Raw genomic sequence first — 22,248 nt, forward strand, 5'->3', positions numbered from 1 at the left:
ATAAAGTAATAAATTTGGTTGGTTTTCATTATAATCTTAGTTTTTTTTTTCCTATTATTTTAAAGTTTTTTCTTGATTAATAAAAGTAATGATATTTAAATTGAAAAATATATAATTTTTTGACTAAAAATGTTATTTTAAAAAGTGTTTAAAGAATTATTGTCATTTTGATGTCCCTGTCATTACTAATAATTTTTGTTTAAATTAAATTAAATTTTTTTTTTAATTTCTATTTATTATTTATATCTTTGTTCAGAATAGTAGGTCCAAAAAGTTATATTAAAAAAAAGAAAAAATATTGGAAATATTATTCTTGATATACAATCAATTTTTTTTGCCTTATTTCCAGAAAATTTATCAAGTATTTTTATTTTTAATTCATTTGAATTTGATTGTATAACTCTTGAATTAGTATAATTATTTTCAACCTCATCAACAAGTGTATAAGTTGGTATTCTATTATATAAAAAACATGTTACGGCAAATTCAATTAATGATGTAAATAAAAATAATATACAAAATAATATCCAAACATCAATAGCTTTAATATATGATACTGGTGGTAATTTTGAATTAATACCATTTGCATTTGCTATTAATGTTAATAATGTTACAGTTCCAAGTGTAACTCTTCCTGGTACTGCATTTGGATCAAGATAAAATGATATCCATGATACCATAACTAACATAATTGATGGTATAAAAAGATGAAGTAAATAATAACCAAATTGTCTTTTTAAACTAAAATTAAATCTTATACAGGAAAAATTTCCTAATTTTGTTATACTTTCACAGGTTGTTGTTGTATAATTAATAATTTCAAATTGTGGTAATGATTTTGTTAAACCATCACGTAATTGTATAGGTGTTTCATTATTCCATTTATATATTATATCATCTTTTGTATATCCATATGATGCTAAATCTATATAACAATTTTGTACATCCATTGGATAATACTTAAAAAATAAATAAATTTTTTTTTTAAAAATATTATTTATTTATATTATAAACAAACCTGAAGATACATTGGACAGGAGAGAACTAATGATAATCTAACACTATACAAAACTTTACCATTACCATAAATTCTTAATAACATATTTGGTTTATCAATCATATGCCTATGACCATTTTTTTCATTAGGAAAAAATGTATCAACCATCCATATTTTACTATCATCAGTTAATATAAAATATTCTGGTAAAAATGATACAATACTTTTATTATTACCATATGATAATCTTTCATCAAACCATTTTTGTCTTAAGGTTATTTGTGTTGAATATTCCATATTAATTTCATTTAAATTTGATATACTTCTAATAAATAAATCAACCTCAACATTAACAGGACCATTATTAGATTCTCCATATGGTCTAACATGTTTATTGTATGATTTTTTAGTCATTAAATCATACAATACTTGTACATTACTTTTAAAAATATTTGGCTTATTTATAATATCATCACATAATGATAGTATAATAAAAATATTAAAAATAATATATTTTATCATTATTAATAAATGTGGCTGGTAAAATATTATTATATATCAAAGTTTAACTTTTAAAAATAGTGAAAAAAATTTATAATATTATAAATATTTATAAAAAATTTTTAACTAATCATCAAATCATTATATCATTAAAAAGTAAGACATATTTTATAATATATGATAGATGTCTTAAGTGAATGATAATATTTTCAAGGTTTTTATTATAATAAATAACTAATTTAATAACAGAGTATACTTTTTAAAGATAATATTTTAAACTTTTTAAGTGAAGAAAAAAAAAGAAAACTTTGATAATGTAACTTTTATATATATTACTAATTGATAATATTAAATATTTTGTATAAATATATGTTTTTTTAATTACTTTTTTTATCATTTTCATATACCCGTTTTTAATAGATAAAAATTGTTAAATTGTAATTTTATTCTTTCATTTAATATTAATAAAATTATATTACAAAATTAAACATTAAATAAATAAACTTTTTATTTAAATAAATTTTAATACAAGATAAAAAAAATACAATAAGCGGTTGTAATTTAAAAAAAAAATTAAAAATAATATAATATTTAAATTCTTCCATCATTTTTATACATTTAATTTTATCAATAATATACATTTAAAATGTCTATTACTACATATAAATTGTGATATGAAAAATAATAATTAAAATAATTAGAAATATAATGTTTTTGTTATACAAAAAAAAAAATACTTATTTTGACTACCGATTAAATTAAACAAACTACTTTTGCTCCACTTTTACAAAAGCTTTTATAAATACATACAATGTACTTTAATAATATAACACATTTTCTTATCTCAGTTTATGAAACCTACAAATATATTATTATAGTTATTTTATAAAGAAAAAAAAATTTAATTTATGCATTAAATACTATATATAAATTGATACATATATTTATATTTAAAAAAAAAAAACTTTTGATAACAAGTTAAAATTTGCTCATAATAATCATCTTTAATTTTTCTACAATTTTCACCAAATAAGCACAAAAAAAATTTTTTTTTTAAATTGCCTATTAAATATCTATATATTTAATGTTTCCATATATATTTATAATTTAATTTTTATCTTTAAAATTATTTCTAATGTTTGATTATATTTAAACCAAGAATAGTTTTAGGCAAAGTAAAATTTTAAACTACTACTTCTAAATAACTATTTTAATAATCTTCTTTTTTTTTATACAAAAAACCAAAATAATGTTAAAATATTTGATTTCATTATAAAAATTTTTTTAGATTAAAAAATATATACTAAATAAAATATTATACTTAATATAAAATTAAATTTTGTTTTTATAAAATCACTATAATTATATATTAGTAGTGTTTCTAGAAGATGAAATAGAGGTGAATGCCGTATACAAAATGAAACATCTCATATATCAACATATACAAAAAAAAAATAAATTTTTTTAATGAAATTGCTCATTAAAAAAAAAATTGTATTTCTAAAAATCATCTTCTTTCTCTACACCCGTAATTTTCTGTAGAAGAAAACTATGGAAGCGGTTCACAATAATTACTTGGTATTAATCCTGTTTTACCATTTAGTGTACCCACAAGCCATCCCTCTTCTTTTGATTCATAAACTTAAATATATTATAATAATTAAAATATTATTAAGAAAAAAAAATATATTAAACATACCATTTGTTATAATTTGACCTGGAGAGAAAGAAAGTTCTGTTTCATGACCTGCAGTACATTCATATAATGTTCTTACTCTTCTACTAAAAAATAAAAATAAAATATTTTATTATATATTTATTAAAATAACTTTTAAAAATAATATTTTTTTTTTAATTTAAAAAACATATTATTATTATTATTATACTACAATCACACAATATAAATTTAATAAATAAAAATAAAATTAAAAGTAGTTTTTAAAGAGATGCTTAAAAACATCAAAATAGGATATATGTTTAAAAAAAAAAAGATTAAAATATAACAATAAAAAAATGAATCATTAAAATATGTAAGAAATAAACTTTTTTTTTTCTCCTCATATTTATTTATAAATATAAAAAAAAAGACAAGAAGCAATTTAATATATCCTTCATAGTATAAAATGTTCTCTTTTTTATTAACAATTATTTGTTATTAAGATGTATTAAAAAGAACACTCACCTTGGTTGAATTTGAGAATTAGGATTTATCAGAGAACTGAAATAAGGAAAAGTACTTTCATTTATAGGGTAACCGTTATTGAAGGAAATTGCCACATTACTTGGTATACTGGAACTACTAGTTAATATTGAATTTTTTAATCCCGGTAATGGTGTTGATTGGAGATTGGAAATAGAATAAGGTATAGTGGACAGGGTATCGTAATATGGTTGAGATAAACTTGAAGAAGGATAGATAGTTGTGTGAGTTAAATTTCTGAAATAAGGGTACGGATAGTGATAAGAAAATATTTATTATAAAGATATAAAATTACTGGATAATGATAAGATGACAAAAAGCAAATTTAAGAATATATATACATATATATAAGCAATAAAATATATATTATTTAAAATAGTTATATGCTGTGCAAGGGTAAAAAAAAACAAGTGATAAAAAAAACAACATTTACATTCACAAAAACAAAGCAATATACAAAACTTACGAAGTAGTTACTGAAGAAAGATTACCTCCAGAATGACGTTTTTTAAGTCTACGAGACAATCTGTAATGTCATACCAATTTAAGATAGAAAAAATATATACCATGCTATGGTCATTAAAAAAAAAGGACCATACTTTTACAAATAATAAAAATTCTTTTTAAAAAATATTTAGTAATAATAAAGGTGATGACAACAAAGGTTAAAAATAATAAATAGATACATAGACGATATCACTATATAAAAGGTTTTTTTTTATAGACCTTCTAATTTTTGATAAACATCCTTTATATTTTTTGAAATTTTTTAGATAAAACTTACGTTTCTGATGCTTGTGGATTATAATGAGGGGCATAAGAAGATGTCATTTTATTTTTAGATAAACCACTACTACTTGTACAATCATCAACATTAGTAGAATTTGCCAAAGGAGATATCTTTTGTGATACTACTCCAGTTGATCGTTCAGAACTTGTTGAATTTAAAGAATCTGAACTTGTATGTGATTTTTCATTTAATGAACAATTTGAAATATTTTGAACAATATCAACACTGGTATTTGAAGTTAATGAATTTCCTGATATTCCTTGGGATGCTGGTTTAGGTCGACGTAAATTAAAAAGTCTTCCACAATTTCCGGCTGGAGAGACTTGTTGTGATACAGGCATTTTAACAGAATTTGTTAACAAAGTAGTATTTGTTGTAAGATCTTCTGCTGATTGACTTTCAAACTGTCGAGGTGAATAATTGTCATAAACAGATAATTGTTGAGATCCATTTGGAGATTGATATGATCCTTGCTTACTTTGAGATAAATTTTTTGTTGTATTTTTAGTACTTTGAAAAAGTAAACAACTTGAATCTGTTGATGCAGGAGGCATTATTTGAACCATATTATGAACCGGTTTAGGAGGACAAGGTGTTCCAAGTGATATAGGTGGTTTATTGTTAAATATTTTTTCATAATTAGCAATAAGAACCTCAACAACAACATTACAAAATTTTATATCCATTATTGCTGTTACTGTTTCTTCTTTTGGACGAAGTAGAGTTGGCCCAAAACATACACCTAAATTTCCTACTGTCATTAAATTTTCATCAGCCATATCAGCAACTTTTTTCAAATGACTTAATACAATTTTTAACATATTCCTATGTGATTCAGGTAATTTATAAACATAATAATGTATATGATCAACTCTTTGATCTCCATCATCCATTTTGGCAGCATTAATGAAATGTGAATGTAACTCAAAAGTCATTAAAGGTTCAGGTAAATTTCTTAAAAATGTTTTAACAGCAGAAGATATTGTTTTTATTTCCCATTCAGAATCTTCTGAACATAAATTTAATTGATTTTTTGTGGAGGAGGAATTAAATTTTTTCTTATCTAAAGCAATTTGCATTAACTTTTGAACTTTTGATGTAACACCACAATTGCGATATAATCCTTGTTCTGTAATTCCACGTCCTTCTATTGCTTTTAAACATTCACGAACAAAATCAAATCCAGCATCATCAAGAACAGCTAAAAATAAAAAAAAATTATATATATATATATTAAAAAATTATTTTAATGTAAAATAATTATTAAAATAATAATTATTATTTTTTTTTTTATATAATTACCATAAAATCCATCAATAACAAATGCAGGTAGGAAAGCTGAGCCATTATAAAATTGTTTCAATCCAACTTTAATATTGAAACTACCTCGAGACTTTTTTTTTTCAGGTACATCTTTTCCCTCATTAAAAGATACCTGATTTGAAATTATAGAAGTTTTGTATGGTGCAGAGTATGTTAAATAATTTGATAACATTAAACTATTGTCTCCTAATTGTGAATTAGGACTGGAAATATTTAAAGAGGATAAATTACTATGGTTGCTATTTTCTAAAGTTGATGATTCAATATTATTATTAGAGATAGTAAGATTATTTTTGAATTTAAAAGTGGATGGCATTGTTACTATAAAGTAGGAACTTTCTCCCATAATATTTTAGTAGTCCACAAGAATATTATATTATTATATAGTTATATAGATAGAAGATAAAAAAAAATAGTAAAGAAAGAAAAAGAAAAGATTTACAAAAATGAAGTTTTGGCTATAATAAGATAAAAGAGTAAATAATTAACGATGAAATTAAAAATTTAAGATATTCTATTAAAAATATATGTATAGTGCAATAATTATATGGGTAAAAAAGGCGTTGGTGAAAAATATTTTAATACATTTGATATTTTCCCTTCTAGTTATTCATAATCAAATAAAAAGTGTAAAGAAGGGAAATAACATGGAAATTAAAAAGAATTTTAATCAGTGAATATCAAAATTTATCTTAACACTAAATCAAAAGAAATATTAGAAATTTTTATTAAATAATATGTGGTTTATTAAAAAAATAACAAGTAATTTTAAATTCAGTAATATAACATATCTAATTTTCTTTTTAAATATCAAATTGTTGTTTGAAGAAAATATTAATTCACCATTTTATATGACTTCTCTCAATGGCATCTTGAAAATGAAGTAATTAGTGAGAAGAAGAAAAAAGCAAATGGCAAAAATGTTATTTATGGAATATTAAAAAAGCTGGACATATAGTGAAATGGTATAAAGATATATATGTATATAACGACAACATTTTGTTAACCTTCTTTTTATAAAAATATTTATAAAATATATATTATATTGGAAAATTTTGTATCATAACAGTTGTTCTAATGGAAAGAATAAATTTATTATAAAATACCACTTAATGTAAGGAAGTTACAACGTTAACCATCAAAAATTTATGTTGAAAGTATGGTGAAATCTTTATTTAAATGTTTTTATTTTATCATATATATATTTTAATAAATATTATAAAATTTTTATAGTATATTTTAAAAATTATTCACCAAAATAAATTTATACTATATATTTATTGTCATTTTTCATTAATACAAAGAAAAAAAAACATTTATTTTGTAAAATAAAAATATGCATAATTTATCAATTAATTTTAATTAATAATTAGTTTTCCCCGTTATTTTTTTTAACATTTATCAAATCATCAAACAATAGTACAACTTTTTTTTTCAGAGGGAAATGTAAAAAAAAATTTTAGTTAAATATTTTTAAAACAAAATAATAGATATAAACGGCAATTATCTTATAAAATATGCTAAAATTACAAAGATTCTAAAAGATAGAAACAAGATATTTTTTTTTTTACAATTCTACAAATTTTAATACCATATTTTTAGATAAAAATAGATTTCTAACAAATAAAATAAAATAAAATTGTTTCTTTGATAAAAGAACATATATCAGTTATATATCTTAGTATATAATAATTAAAAAAAAATTAAATGAAAATAATACATATATTGTATATTATTACAATGTAAAATTTAACTAGATAACTTTTATTATAGCAATTACAGATAGAGGAATATAATGTTAAAAATACACAAAGGCAATAATTATAATTTGTTTATATATATAATATAATTCTTAATATTAATCTTCTGTCTAGTTAAAAATATTTATAAAAAAAAAATAAGTTTATAAAAAAAAATTAATTATATAAAATAATTACATATTTTTGACATCAAAGTAACTTTTTGATTATGTAATAGAATTTTTAGTGAATTTTAATGTTTAATAGATAGAACTTTAACATAAGTATTCTGAAGATATTAGAAGATAAAATACATTAAAAAAAAATGTAAGGCAATAAACAAAAATGATGTTTAAATTGTCTGAGAATATCTTCAATAGGGTAAAAGCTTGAATATTGTTTTAAAATATCAAGTAAAATTAGAATAATTAATTTTTATCAGAAAAATATAAAAGTACAAATGAATTTAATGTATTAGATGTCAAGTTTATAAAGATTAGAAAATTCTAAAAAAAAGTATTAAAAATAAGTTTAACAAAGAAGTTTACTTTTATCATTACTAAATTGACATTATTCACACATCATCCAGAAAAAAGCCTATTCTTTTCAAATCTCCCCCGTCTATTCTTTCCACGTAAATTTAATAACCTTTTTTAAATTTTAAAGTATAAGAAAGAGAAGAAGCCAACTAAACTTTGCAGTTAACCAGTAAATAAATAGATAAACGTTTATATGCCATTTAACATATAATCTGTTTGATAACAAAAGACTAAATAAAACAAAAATTGATAAAATTTAAAGAAATTTATTTTATACTGTTATATTTTTCTAACCTAAAATAAAATTCATATATAAGAAGAAATGATAAAAAAAACTATAGTATTATAAAAAAGAATCTAACAATAATAGGAAAAATTATAAGAAACAGTATAAAAGTATTTACCCTGAATAACAAGATGAATATAGCCTTTTTTTTTTTGTTAAAGATTTAAATAAATTTTAAAATTGGTTAACATTATATGCCAGAAGAGAGAAAAATGACATCATTTATTGTAAAAATATTCTTATAATCATATACCAAATATTTAATCTTTATAAGGAAATAATTTATATATTATTATTATTATTATTTTTTTTATATAACATATTTTATAAAAAAAAGTAAATCCTACTTTTTCATTTTTAGGAAGTTATAAAAAAGAACATCTTTTAATAAAAAGAACAAAATTTATTCTATTTAAAATTATATTTTATAATTAACTTTATTATTTTAAAAAAAAAATATACATAGTGTAATAAAATAATAATTTTTACTTATTATATGAATGTCATTTATATATCATATCTATGTTTATATAATTCCCTATTATATCATCAATATTAAAAATTTTTATTTTTATTTATTACTTTGTCATAACAACTCAAAAAAAATTTCATTAAAAAAGAAGATTTTTATTTGTTTGACATTGAAATGAAAAAAAAAGAAACAAAGATGTCATTTATAAAAATTGACAAAATTTAAAAATTTTTGGCCTCATAATAAAGTCAAACTACTTAAAAATAAAAAGAAATGGAAGATTACAAAAACTGATGTATTAATATATAACATTTTTGCCAATATATAACAAATAATAAAAGGTTAAAGAAGTGTATTTACAATAAAAAAAAAAATGGCAATAAATTAAAAATAGGACCTAGTGTTAGAAAATAATGATGATTATTGGTATTAATTTTAAGGGAACCATTTTTTTTTTAATTTCTCCTCATTATTTTAAATACATTTTTATATCAATATTTTTCTTATTATCATCTTTAATTAACAACATTTAAAATTTAGAGTCTTTATCAATCAAACAAAATACAATCACTTTTTATATTTTTAAGATATTGTCAATCGACCTCAAAATAAACAATGGCAATTTATTGTATCTATGAGACTGGAAAATGAATAATTAACAAACACCAATTTATTTTTCAACATAATGTTTCACATTTTATTATAAAAGTACAGTATCTTTAAAAAGTAGTCTTTTTAAAAATGGATAAAAAGTTTATAGATATATATTATATAAACAAATTAATACTCCTTACAGATAGATGGAGATAAGTAAATAATATTTACAATTTTTAACATATGAAAAATTTTAAAATAAACCGTTAGTTAAAATAAATAATTATTATTAAAGAATTGCGTAATTTGTTGTTTACTAAAAAAATTTAAAAATAATTTCTTTTTTTTTTGTAAAAATAATGAAACAAAAAAAAAAGTTTCATAAAATATATATTAGAAAAATAAGGAAGCACTTTATATGTTTTTATAAATATAATATTTTTAATACTTTTTTAAATATATCTATGTATATAAACGTCATTAGAGAATTTCAAATTTTTTAAATATATTTGTTTTAGACTATAATATTTGCCAAAAATATATGCAATCTATGTATTTGACTAGAAGGTTATAGTAAAAAAAAAAATTTTTAATTTGTAACAAACTTCTATATAATACATTTAAAATTATAAAACTATAAAGAAGAATTTAAAAATAATATTCTTATAATAGTACATATTTGGTGTTCTTCTAAATATTATTTATATAATTAATAATATTTGACATCATAAATATATATTGAAAGACAAATAATAAAGTTTAAAAAAAATTTAATAAAATAGGTATAAGTAGTAATTGTAAATAAATTTTTTATAATCTTAAAATAATAAAATTTCTATTTTTATCATCTAATTGTATGATATTCTTTTTTTTTTACTTTATATATCAAAAGAAAAAATATTCATACATTATATAAAATGTTATACTTTTATATATCAAAGTTTTAGGATATTTCATTAACATCTTTTTTCATAGAACACACTTTTTTCTGGTAAAACAGGAAATAGTCTTTTATCTTTTTTCTATATCAAAAAAATAAATAAAATAAAAACACTTTATGTTGGAAAATAAAAACTAATTTTTGAGTTTACCTTTTTAAAGATACTATAATTATATTAAAAATATGATAATGAAAAATATTGAAACAGAAAATATGTATTATTAAAGTTGGAATAAATAATAGGCAGGCAAAAGTTTGAGTGTATATATTTTTAGAATTTTAACAAAAAAAAAAAGACATTAAAAATAATAACAATAAAACTTTTAATCTTACACTTAATCGACTCTAACTTTCCTAATTATTTGATTGATAATTATTTTTAAATTGGTATAATAAAATTTTTAAAAAAAATAAAATAAAACGTACTTTCAAATGCACCTTGATTATGTGGTCCAGTTCCAGGAGAGTAAACTGGTTCTCTACCATCCATTGCATCAAGCCATTGCCTTCTATCTTCCTCAGACAATGCCTGAAATGTCATTGTATCTCTTTCATCAGAAATAAGATCAAAACAAAATCTTTTATCTATTGAGTCTGAGGCTCTCCTGATACATGATTTTAATTTAAAAGAAACTGACTGTTCTAGAGCTCCTTTCATATCTGTTTTAACAGTACTATTAACTGGAATCATAGTAAAAATACGTGTTTCTTTTTGATAAACACAATAATATTTAGTCCAATTTCTAGGAAGTACATCTCTACCAATACCTTCTTAAAAAAAAAAAAAAAGAAAAAAAAATTTTTATATTGTAATATTATAACTTACTAGGAATTTTACTTTTTTCTTGTAAATAAACATAGCCTTGTTTTATATTTGAGTTTGTTGGTTTAGACATCAAGTCATTAATAAAACCTCCGTTACTTGAATTGTTATTATTGTTGTTGCCTGATGAATTACTAGATGAAGGAAAAACAGCATTCCTAATAAAAGAATTTAACATTTTTTTTCTCAATTCCTCTGTTTCCTCTTTTGTTTGTCTAAAATTTTCTTTTGCCTTTTGAACTTTGATTTGAATACCGTCTAAGAATGGTTTAAAATCTTCTTGTATAACGTGCCCTATAATAATATTATAATATAAAAGAAGCATAATTAAATATAAAAACAAAAATTCTTTTAATATTAAAGTTTAAGATATAAATATAACAACATTATTTAAACAAAAAAAAATATAACACAAAAATTGTTATATATAACTTTTAATATTCAAATTTAATATTATATTATTTAAGTAAAAAAATAAAATATAGTTTGTTAATATGATATCATGGTTATTTTGTTACTTTTTAAGATTACTAATATGCTAGTACTCGAACTTTGTTTTAACTAATTACTCAAAGATGACGTCAGAAAAATTGATGTGATTAATAAATATATTCAAATTTCAGAACAATATATTAGAAGTATTAAAATACATTTCCTATGAATAAAAATAGTTTTGAAAAAAATTATTATTATTATTATTATTATTAAAATAACAATATATTATATTTATAAAAGAAGAAGAAGACAAATTTTGAGCAATAAATACAAAGTAATTGTCTAGTTTTTATTTTTTTTTTCTATTTTTACATATGAAACAATTTTTCTGACCCAAAATACTTTTTAATTCTCTATTAAAAAAGTAGATATTATTTATAATAGTTAACCATAATGACAATTTAATACATTTAATTTAGAAAAAAAAAAATTATTTTTAAAAAGAAAACATTATGTATTTAAAAAAAAATAAAAAAAAAAAACATACCGACGTGATAAAATGTTAACCAACTATAAAGAAAACTTCCTAAAGTTTCAACTAATTCAAATTTCATACGTTCTTGAACAGCTTGGATTTCAGCAACGTACTGTAAAGATGCGTCTCCAAAATTTCTTTGTTGTAAACCAAGTTGAGCATCCGCTTCGCGGAAATCATTCTTTCTAACAGTACTTAAATGTAAGTACTTTTCAAGACTCGCATAAAATCTCTGCGATTCTTTTTCGTACTTCTTCTTTTCTTCGTTTACTACTTTACCAATTCTATCGAGACGAAATTTTCTTAAAGGTATATAACAGGCTTCTGCGTCCTCAATTAATTTTGTACGGTGATCTTCAACTTCCTTAATACGCCTTCCAAAATCTTTTAAGCAATTGGCAATAGCACGCTCGTCGTCAGTCTGTGTTGTACCAACTGTTTCTATTTTAAGATCGCAAAGACTTTTTGCAAAAGCTCTTTGTGCTGCAGAAAGTTCTATAATAAAAATAAAATAAAGTTTAAAAAAAAATATATATATATACATATATTTTTATATGTATATGTGATTATATATGTATTTTAAAATTTTTAACGAAATAAAATTAGAGATTTAAAAGAATTTTTAAATATATCTTCAAATTTTTCAAAATGACCTCTCATCTTTTATCTTTTCTCTATCCAATCCATATTTCTTTGTCATCTTTAAAAGTTTTTCCTATCTTTCTCACCCTATTGTTTTTCATCATCAACTCTCTTTTTTTCTCTTATCAACAATTTTACTGTTATAAAAATTTAAAAATGTCTAAAATCGCATGAAATAGGAACAATAATACTTTATATTTCGAGAGTCATATATAAAGAAAGTTACTTTCAATTTATAAATGAAACATTTCTTATACAATTATAGTATCTAATCAAATGCATAAAATTCCCAAGAAAGTTAGTTATATAGACGGAAATATGGAAAGAAAGAAATGGAATTATAAAGTTTTAAAAAGTTAAAAAATGCTTATGGTGGTTTTTGAGAAAAAACTTTAAAAATGTAACTAAAGAGTTATGAATATGGAGATATACATATAAATATATATATAAGTATATTCAAATAAAGATGTAGCAGTAGAGTATATTAAAGAAACACAAATAATTCTTTTTTATATTTAAAAATATACAACAAAAAAAAAATAGTTTCATAGTATATGGCTATAAGAATAAATATCAAACAAAATAATTAAATTGTCCCATGTATACTTAAGATATGCAAGATAATAAAAATAATTTTTTTTATAGATATATAATAAAAGATTTTATATGTTCACAAAAATAAGTAGTTTTTTTTTTATTTTAAAATATGTTGCAAATAGAAAATTTTTATATTTATAATAAAAATTTATTCTTCCAAACATATAATACAAAATATCAAAAAAAAAAAAATAAATATTTAAAAAATTTCTTTTATATTAAACTATTTATGTGAAAAGCAATAAGGATTTTTTTATATTAAATGAAAAAGGAAAATTGATCAAAAGTTATGAGATAAATTATTTAAAGTTAAATAAATTTTGTGAAAATTTAACATTTTAAAAATATGAGGAATAATTATATTCATTTGTAACTATATTTTCTCACATAATTTCCTCCTCACCTTGTCACAATCTCTTTTGATTACAGAAAGACACACTGTTCTATGAAATAAACAAATAAAAATTATTATAATTGAAAAAGTTTAACAAAATATCAATCCAACTTTAAAATTTTATAAGGTTCATTTTAATTTTTACTTATAAGTATTGAAAAAAGATATTTAAAAAGAGGTAGTAAGTATAATTATATATTGATAATAATAATTGAATTGACCTTCAAAAAGAATAGTTGAAAAGAAGTATCAATTTATTCATATTATATGGGCATAAATAAATGGATAATAATAAATAGCCAAAATACCTGATGTCAATACTTTAGAATATATTACAATTTTCTTTTATAATAATAAATTAAGAATAATTATTAATTAAAAATATAAATTTAAAATATTTTATAAATTTTTTAGAATAAAAAAAAAGTTATATATTTGATAGTAATTAATTATCAAAATATTTTATAAAAATAAATAATACATTAATGTTTAAAAAAAATGGTGTTAAAATTTAAATTAATTCTTTAAATAATAAAGTTTAAATTTAAATAGTAAAAATAAATTAATGTAACATTAAATCTAAAGAAGAACAAAAAAATATTTCTACTATTTGGTTATTCTTTCAATGAACTATATTTTAATAGACATATCATATCACTTGCTACTCTACTTGTCATAATTCAAAAAAACAACTTTTGAGAATGTTTCTATATTTTTTTAGGATAGACAATAAATGAAATGACGTATTTTTTTTTAAAGTTTTCTATGAAAAGTAATATTATAAAAAAAGTTACAATATTTTATTTGATAAAAAAAGCTTAAATTTATATTTTACATGATAATAGCTTATTTTGAAGGAAGTTATTGAAAAGAATAAGTTTGTTTAAAAATGAAAAGAAAATAGAGATTTAGTATGATTGGTGAACGTCTATGATGAATAAATAAATGAATATATATATATATATACATAATGTATATATATAAAGAAAGAATTTTTAGAACATTTCTTCTAAATAAGAAGATGAGAAAAAAGGCAATTGTAAAATTGAGTAAATAATAAAATTGTACATATTAAATTTCTTCAAAATAAAATATTAATTGAGAAAAGGTACATAATAATGTTAATTGGTTTGTTAATGTGTTAATAAAATAGTCCATTAATTAATAATTGTAAACCTCATAACCATATGACAAGAAAGTAATAACCAACCAACCGTAATCATTGCAGGCGTCGTCTTTTCTTTTTATCTAAATAATCACATCCAGGTTTATCATTTTCTCTTTCTACTATTACTACTACCAATGTCAATTTACTGACCTATTATTATATATATATAATATATACATATATAGACACAAATATATATTCAGCTGTAGCTTTTTGACATAAAGGTTTCAATTCATTATTAAAACTCTCACTAATTATAAAGTATTATTTTTATATATAAAAATATAAATAGATACTATTTAAACTGATTCATTTTATAGAATTGAGTCTTTTAATATAATACAAAATTAAGACAAAAGATAAAGATTTTAAACGTGAAGAATGATTAATAAAAATGAGGAAAAGATATTACGAGAAATTGGATATATAATACATATATATAGATATATATATATATAATTTGGCACTGATTATTATAAAAGATAACTTTAACAACACATGTATATTGGTAAATCTATATAAAAGACCCATACATTCTATGAATGGAGAAGATGGATGTAATATATAACAAAATCCATTGAAATAAATAAAATAGATATATATTGTGTTGTGTGTTCGAATGGATTTAATGAAGGAAAAACTTAAAGTTAAAGAGATACTTGTAAAAGGCTATTTGATACACGAAGGGATAGTTATTAAAAGATATGGAGTAAAGTTAAATTTTATGGTAAGAGTTATCAAATTAAATTGACTTCTTCTTGAGGATAATATAAACCAACAAAAATAGTATTGTTGTTATCATTATATATATATATATAAGTTTAAAATATATGTGTATATAACTTATTAATATCTAATTTAAAAGAAAAACGAATAGGAGGTCTTATAAACAGCTGTATTATGTAATTTATATAATCAAAGATGACATGTTGAGTGTTTTCAAGTAATTCTCTATAATTAAATATATAAAAAAAAACTAATTAAATAATTCTATAAAAATAATATATAAATGAAACATTAAAAGTTGTATGATTAAAATAAAGTTATGTTAAAGGAATACTTTGAATTTTATGAAAGATATATAAAACTATTTATAAATATATTTTATAATAAGAATAGATGAAATACAATACATTTATCTTACAAAAATCTATTCATATATCTATACAGAGTGAAGAAAGAAATGACTTCTTACAAATACCACTAAACATCTTTCAACACAAAAATGAAGAGAAACTTGATCAACAAGGACATTGTAAAAATGATTAAGAAATAAAATAATATATATACTGTTAAAATAGTTCAACTACAACAACAATCCAATCATCTAATATTTCAAACTGTGAATGATAAAATAAAATTAGTTAGTTTTGTTGTTAAAATATTATGAATATGTAATGAATAGTTGAATAAGTGGACAAAATTGAAATAACAAAACAAAAATACTAGCACAAAAAAAAAATATTTAAAAATAATTTTGAAGATTGAAGAGGTTAATAAAAAAGATGAGTTTTTTTTTTTCTATTCATTGATAAATCTCTTGTTTCATTGAAACAAAAAAAATTTATGTTAACTTTTATTACAAAAATTACTCCTTATTCCACAGATTAGTAAAAGTAAATTATTACTTTTGTTTATATCGTATTTTTTAAAAAAAAAAAATTTTTTTTTTGTGTAATAAAAAAAAACATACTTTTAATACATTCAACAAGTTCTACAAATTGAATTTCAACTGTTTTTATAGACTTTCTGGCATCTTCGAGTGCCTGTTCATGTTCATGAAGATTCTGTTGAAACCAAGGACTATCAGCCAGGCAATCAGAAAATTCAAGAGGTTTTAATACCATTTTTTGAAAGACAAAAAAATAGTAGTTAAAGTATTTAGTTGTTCTTTTTTAAAAAAAAAAAATGACACTCTTTAAATAATGCTAATTAACAGCACTTTTTTTTATTATTAGTTTTTTTAGTATAAAGCAAATAGAAATAATATTTGATTTGCTTTACAAAATAAGTATCATATGAAGCTAAAATAGATTATAAAATATTTCAATTAAAAAAAATTAATTTATTTTAATAAATTCGACATAAGATTCAACATATCTACATAGACAATATTCCAAATTTGAATATATATTTAGGACAAAAAAGAATTTAAAAAAATCATTGTCTATTCACATTTTTATTTTTAATAAAAATAAAAGTTTAAAGTATTCTATATATATATAACGATAATTTATTTGATATTTATTAACATACTTAAAAATGTATATTTATTTTTGAAAAATGATTGAAACTATTAATCCATCACATTGTACAATTTTAATAAAAAGTTTGAATTTTACCATAAATTCTTTTTACACAATATTATATTTAGTTTAACAAACATAAATTTAAATATGATATTTATAATGATTTTTAACATTCTATCACCTTATCAAAATGTTATTTATCTTCTATCAAATAAAAAGGGTCTCTATCTATCTTTCAAAAAGATAGAAATATTATGAAATGAAAATATCTAAGAAAATTAGTAGTGGTTTTGCCTCACAACATGCCAATATTATTTAACATTTTCTTACATATTAATAAAATATCCCAATAAATGTAATTTTAATATAGATTATATATATAAAGTTATTACTACTCTGTAATCACATATATTTTTGTTAATGTAATAGTACTTTGATAGTGCTATTTAAAATTAACAAACTAAAAGATAATAATACTATAATATTCAAAAAGACGATTATAGTTTGGTATCTATAAAATTAAAATATAATGTAAAAGAAAAAAAAAATTAATTTTTATTAGTATAAGAAGAAATTGTATATGTGTGAAGGAAGGATTTAACAACAACAGACAAAAAAAAAACAATCTTAAAATAGTAAATTTATTTTAAAATGGTGGAAAATTTTATTATTCCCAAGAGATGACTCTAATTTTAAATAAAATAGATAAAAAGATTTGTCAGTAATTATAAAGATATAAATTAATTATAAAATGGATTAAATATTATATCAAAAAAAAAAAGTTAAATAAAATAAATGTTATAATGATAACTTTTTCCACATTCCTCATCACTTTCAAAAGAATTATAAAAATTTTAATAGTTTTATAATAAAAGTTTAATAAATATTAAAATATCAAAAGGTACAGAAGTGTGATTCATTTTAAATGCATATCCTTTGACAATAGTATATTTTTAAAAAAAAAAAGTATTAAATAACAGCAAAATATAAAAGTGGGAATATTATAATAAAATTTTAAATAGTAAACTTTTAAGATTATGGAAATTTATGTAATTATTAAAATATTTTAAAAATAAAACATATATATATATATATGTTTTTTTTTTTATTGTCTAAAGTGTGACCATTTTTTAATCATTAAAAATATCAAGATAAGTGTTAATGGTTCTTTGAATCTTAAATATAATAACTTTAATATTTTTCTTTCATCCTAGATATTTTTTTTTCTATAAGAGTAAGCATTTCGAAGGCAAATAATTTTAGTCTCTATAAATATATATATGTGTATAATTTTATTTATTAACAATAAATTTAACAATTTAATCAATAAAAAAATTTTTTTAAATAAGTTATTTAAGAAAAAACATTAAAAACTAAATTTTACAAATTTAAATCTTTTATAACATAGAAAAAATATTTACATACTTTTGAAGTAGAAACATGAATTAAAAATAAAAGTTAGAAATAATGTATAAAATAAAAATGGAGTATTTCCTTAAATTTAAGAAGAATAAAAAAAATATATATATAAATATCTAAGACCTATTTTTACATGAATACTACTACTTTTTTTTTCCTACAATTCAAATTAAATATAAAAAAATAACAAATTTTTCATAAATAATGGTTATTTAATTATTAATCTTGTGTTAAAACATTAAAAAATATGAAAAATTTGTTAAAATATCTTTAAAGTTATAAATAAAACAATAGGAAATTATTGAATAAATATATATATATATAAATATATTGAAAAATAATTGAAATAAAATGATTGCTTATACTTAAGAATTATAGAAAAAAAAAATTTATTAAAGTGGAAATAAAATATTAAAAAAAAAAAAAAGAAGTATGAATGGAAATATATTTTATATATGGATATTCTGAAAATAAATTTTAAGGGTTTTTGTTATACAATTGAACGAGAAATATGGATATATATTTATGTTTTGGAAATTTTTATTCATAGTTCTCACTAAATTAAGCTATTATTCTTTTTAAAAATTCTACTCATTTCTTGTTATTTCTTAAAATCTAATTTTATTGATAAGTTTGTATTATGTTATTCAATTTAATAAAACATCAATTGATATTAGTTGTAAAATTATAGTTTTTAGAAAATGAAAAATGTATAAAATGGTTTGGCATATTGCATGAATATTAATAAAATTCAACCTTCTTAAGAATAGGAAGTTATTTTGATACAAAAAAAAAAATAGATATGACAATTAAATATAGTAGGATAGGCTAAAAATATTAAACTATTTATATTTGAGTAATGTAAGAGAATGGTATAAAAGATAGTCAATTGGTTTAAAAAATAAAAGTAAAAATAGTATAATTTAATATGGTGGATTATTTTAACAAAAAAGACAAAAAAAAAATTGTAATTTTTTCTTTTATACTTATCAAGGCTATTAGAACAAATGAATGTTAAAATATATATATAGTAGAAAATAAATAATACTTAGAAATATATAATTATCATGTAAAAATATATTTATGACTAGGAATATTAATCGTTAAAAGTAAAATTAGATGACATACCATGGAAAATATTTGTTTATATAATATAATATTAAAATAAAATTTATATCACAAAATTATTTAAAGAAAAAGTCATAGAATTTATTACAAAAAGTGTCATATAGTTAATCGGATAACTTATCGTATTATTCGTTTCAATAAAAATTTATTAAAAAGGTATTAAATATTAAATTATACGTCATCTGATTTTGATATAATGTAATATAAACTAATGTATAATGTATAATTTTGATATATTTAATCAAATAAAAGCTATATCTTTTATGTTTCCTAAAAAAAAAAGAAAATAAAGTCAAATTGAGACAAAAAAAAAATATCTGTCACTCAAATATATGATAACAATATCCATTTTAAATGTTTTCCTTTATCTTATGAGAATAATATTTTTCTTTATATAATTTAACCGTTATTGTAATTATACTGCCTTTTTTTTTTTGTCTACATACAAATTAATTAAATTTTTACTTTTATAAAAATATTGACTAAAAAAAATATATAAAAAAAAAGATGTATATGAATAAAATATAAATAATATTTTAAATAACTTGAATAAGATAACATATCTAAACTACATATATATTGTTATATTAATCTTTATTTTTTAATTTTTAATTAAAATATTATCTAAATAATACACTTTGTGAAGACATTATAGTTAAAGAATGATAATACATTGTAAATAAATATAATTAAAATAACTTTTAAAATAATAAATATTAAACAAAATATTATATAAATGTCTACAATTAATTTTTTTTTTCCTTTTTTTTTTTCCTTTTTGTCATGCAAAATATTTTTATTCTTAGTTATTTTTATCTACAAATTGAGAGAAAATTTATAATTTTATAATAAATAAAATCAATAAAGTTTACAAATAATGAATTGGAAATTTCTTTAATATGTCAAAGATATTTATTTAGTAGAATAATTTAATTTTTACTTTTTAAAACCTAGTATTTGTTGGTTGTAAACTATATCAAATAAACAAAAATTAAAATACTTCATGACGTCAACTGGTAAAGAAATTCAAGAAGAGAAGAATACATTAAAGTTATTAAATTAACAAATGACTTTTCTCTTCTCTTTTTTTTTTAAAGCGAATAAAATAAATTTTTTAAGCATTTATTTGAACTTATGATAATAAGTAATAAATAATATAATATGTAGTTTTTTTTATTTTTTTCTATGAAATTTAATGTTATAAATATAATTTATACATTAAAGAATAACTAAAAATTATGTTAGAAATAATTTTTATCAAGATATTTTATGATAAAATACATTAAAATTAGTAAAGTTATTCTATAGAATAATAATCAATTATTTGATAATATCTTAAAAAGTAAAAAATTTTTATTAATAAAATAAAAATATAACTTGTAAGTTATATTATAAAAATTTAACAAATTTAAAAGGATTCGTTGGAAGACAAAAATCCTTACAGATAATATTTCTATAAACATTCAATTTATTTGTGTCCTATTTAATCAAAAATAGATAATATGATACTGATTGAAAATGATTTAAAGTTTATGATATAATGTAAAGATTACAAAAATTGTTATAATATAAAATAGAAAAGTGTGAAAAGTAAAACAAAATGAATATTTTGTTTAGTAATAAAAATAATCAAAATATTTTCTTGGTGATATTTAAAAAAAAAAAATTCTTTATTTGGTTTAAATCACAATCAATTTATATATGCTTTATCATTATAAAGATATTTATTTATTATAAATATATCTATTTAAAATTACAATACAATTTATTTACATAACTTTTTCAGTTAAATAACTTTTGTCATTTGATTTTTAATTAAAAATTTATTATATATATATTTAACAAATATTATAAAAGTTTGTTTTTTTTATTTTATTTTAAAAAAGATTTGATGATATAAAAATTTAAAATAATATATATATATCTTTAACTTATAATCATTTAATCATTAAATCAAATTATTTATATCTTATAAGATATAAATTTTTGACACCATTCAATTACTACCTCATTTTATTACATCATTCTTCTTATAAACGGATCATTAATTTTGTAATACAACACTGCTATTACCTTACACTAAAGGTAACATTAAGATCCCTATTTAACTATCAATTTGATCTTTTATGGTAAATGATTTGAAGGATTATTTGTTGGTTGAACAGTTATCTAAGTATCAAGTAAAAAGCTTAATTGAGTTAAAGTTACTTTTCAATATAATCATATGCCATCTGAGAACAAAACTTTAAAATACTGAAAACATGGATTAATAAAATTATTATTAAAGTGTTAAATATCAAGTTGAACCAGGTGATATAATTTAAAAAAAAAGAATATTATACTTTACCATATAAATTATTAATTCAGATGTATGTCAGGCAATAAGTAGTACCAATTGTTAATTAAGAATAATAGTTTATTAAAAAAAAGTTTGTCTTCGGATTATACAAGTAAACAATCAATAAGAAAGATATTAC

The 22,248-nt window shown here is 19.2% G+C and overlaps 2 protein-coding genes across 2 annotated transcripts; both read right to left on the reverse strand.

Annotated features, from left to right (window-relative positions):
- Positions 1–236: 236 nt before the first annotated feature.
- Positions 237–1,411, reverse strand: SRAE_2000303600 (GluClalpha; the record flags this gene model as incomplete). Its single annotated transcript, XM_024654182.1, has 2 exons — positions 237–959; positions 1,019–1,411. The coding sequence occupies 2 exons, from the start codon at positions 1,409–1,411 to the stop codon at positions 237–239; spliced, it is 1,116 nt and encodes a 371-aa protein (XP_024507579.1).
- A 1,636-nt stretch (positions 1,412–3,047) lies between these two features.
- On the reverse strand, positions 3,048–16,822 carry SRAE_2000303700 (GRAF ortholog; the record flags this gene model as incomplete). Its single annotated transcript, XM_024654183.1, has 9 exons — positions 3,048–3,139; positions 3,198–3,280; positions 3,681–3,935; positions 4,165–4,224; positions 4,483–5,689; positions 10,808–11,152; positions 11,208–11,498; positions 12,187–12,669; positions 16,669–16,822. The coding sequence occupies 9 exons, from the start codon at positions 16,820–16,822 to the stop codon at positions 3,048–3,050; spliced, it is 2,970 nt and encodes a 989-aa protein (XP_024507580.1).
- Positions 16,823–22,248: the final 5,426 nt, after the last annotated feature.

This window comes from Strongyloides ratti (genome assembly GCF_001040885.1).
Source record: "Strongyloides ratti genome assembly S_ratti_ED321, chromosome : 2".
NCBI lineage: Eukaryota > Metazoa > Nematoda > Chromadorea > Rhabditida > Strongyloididae > Strongyloides > Strongyloides ratti.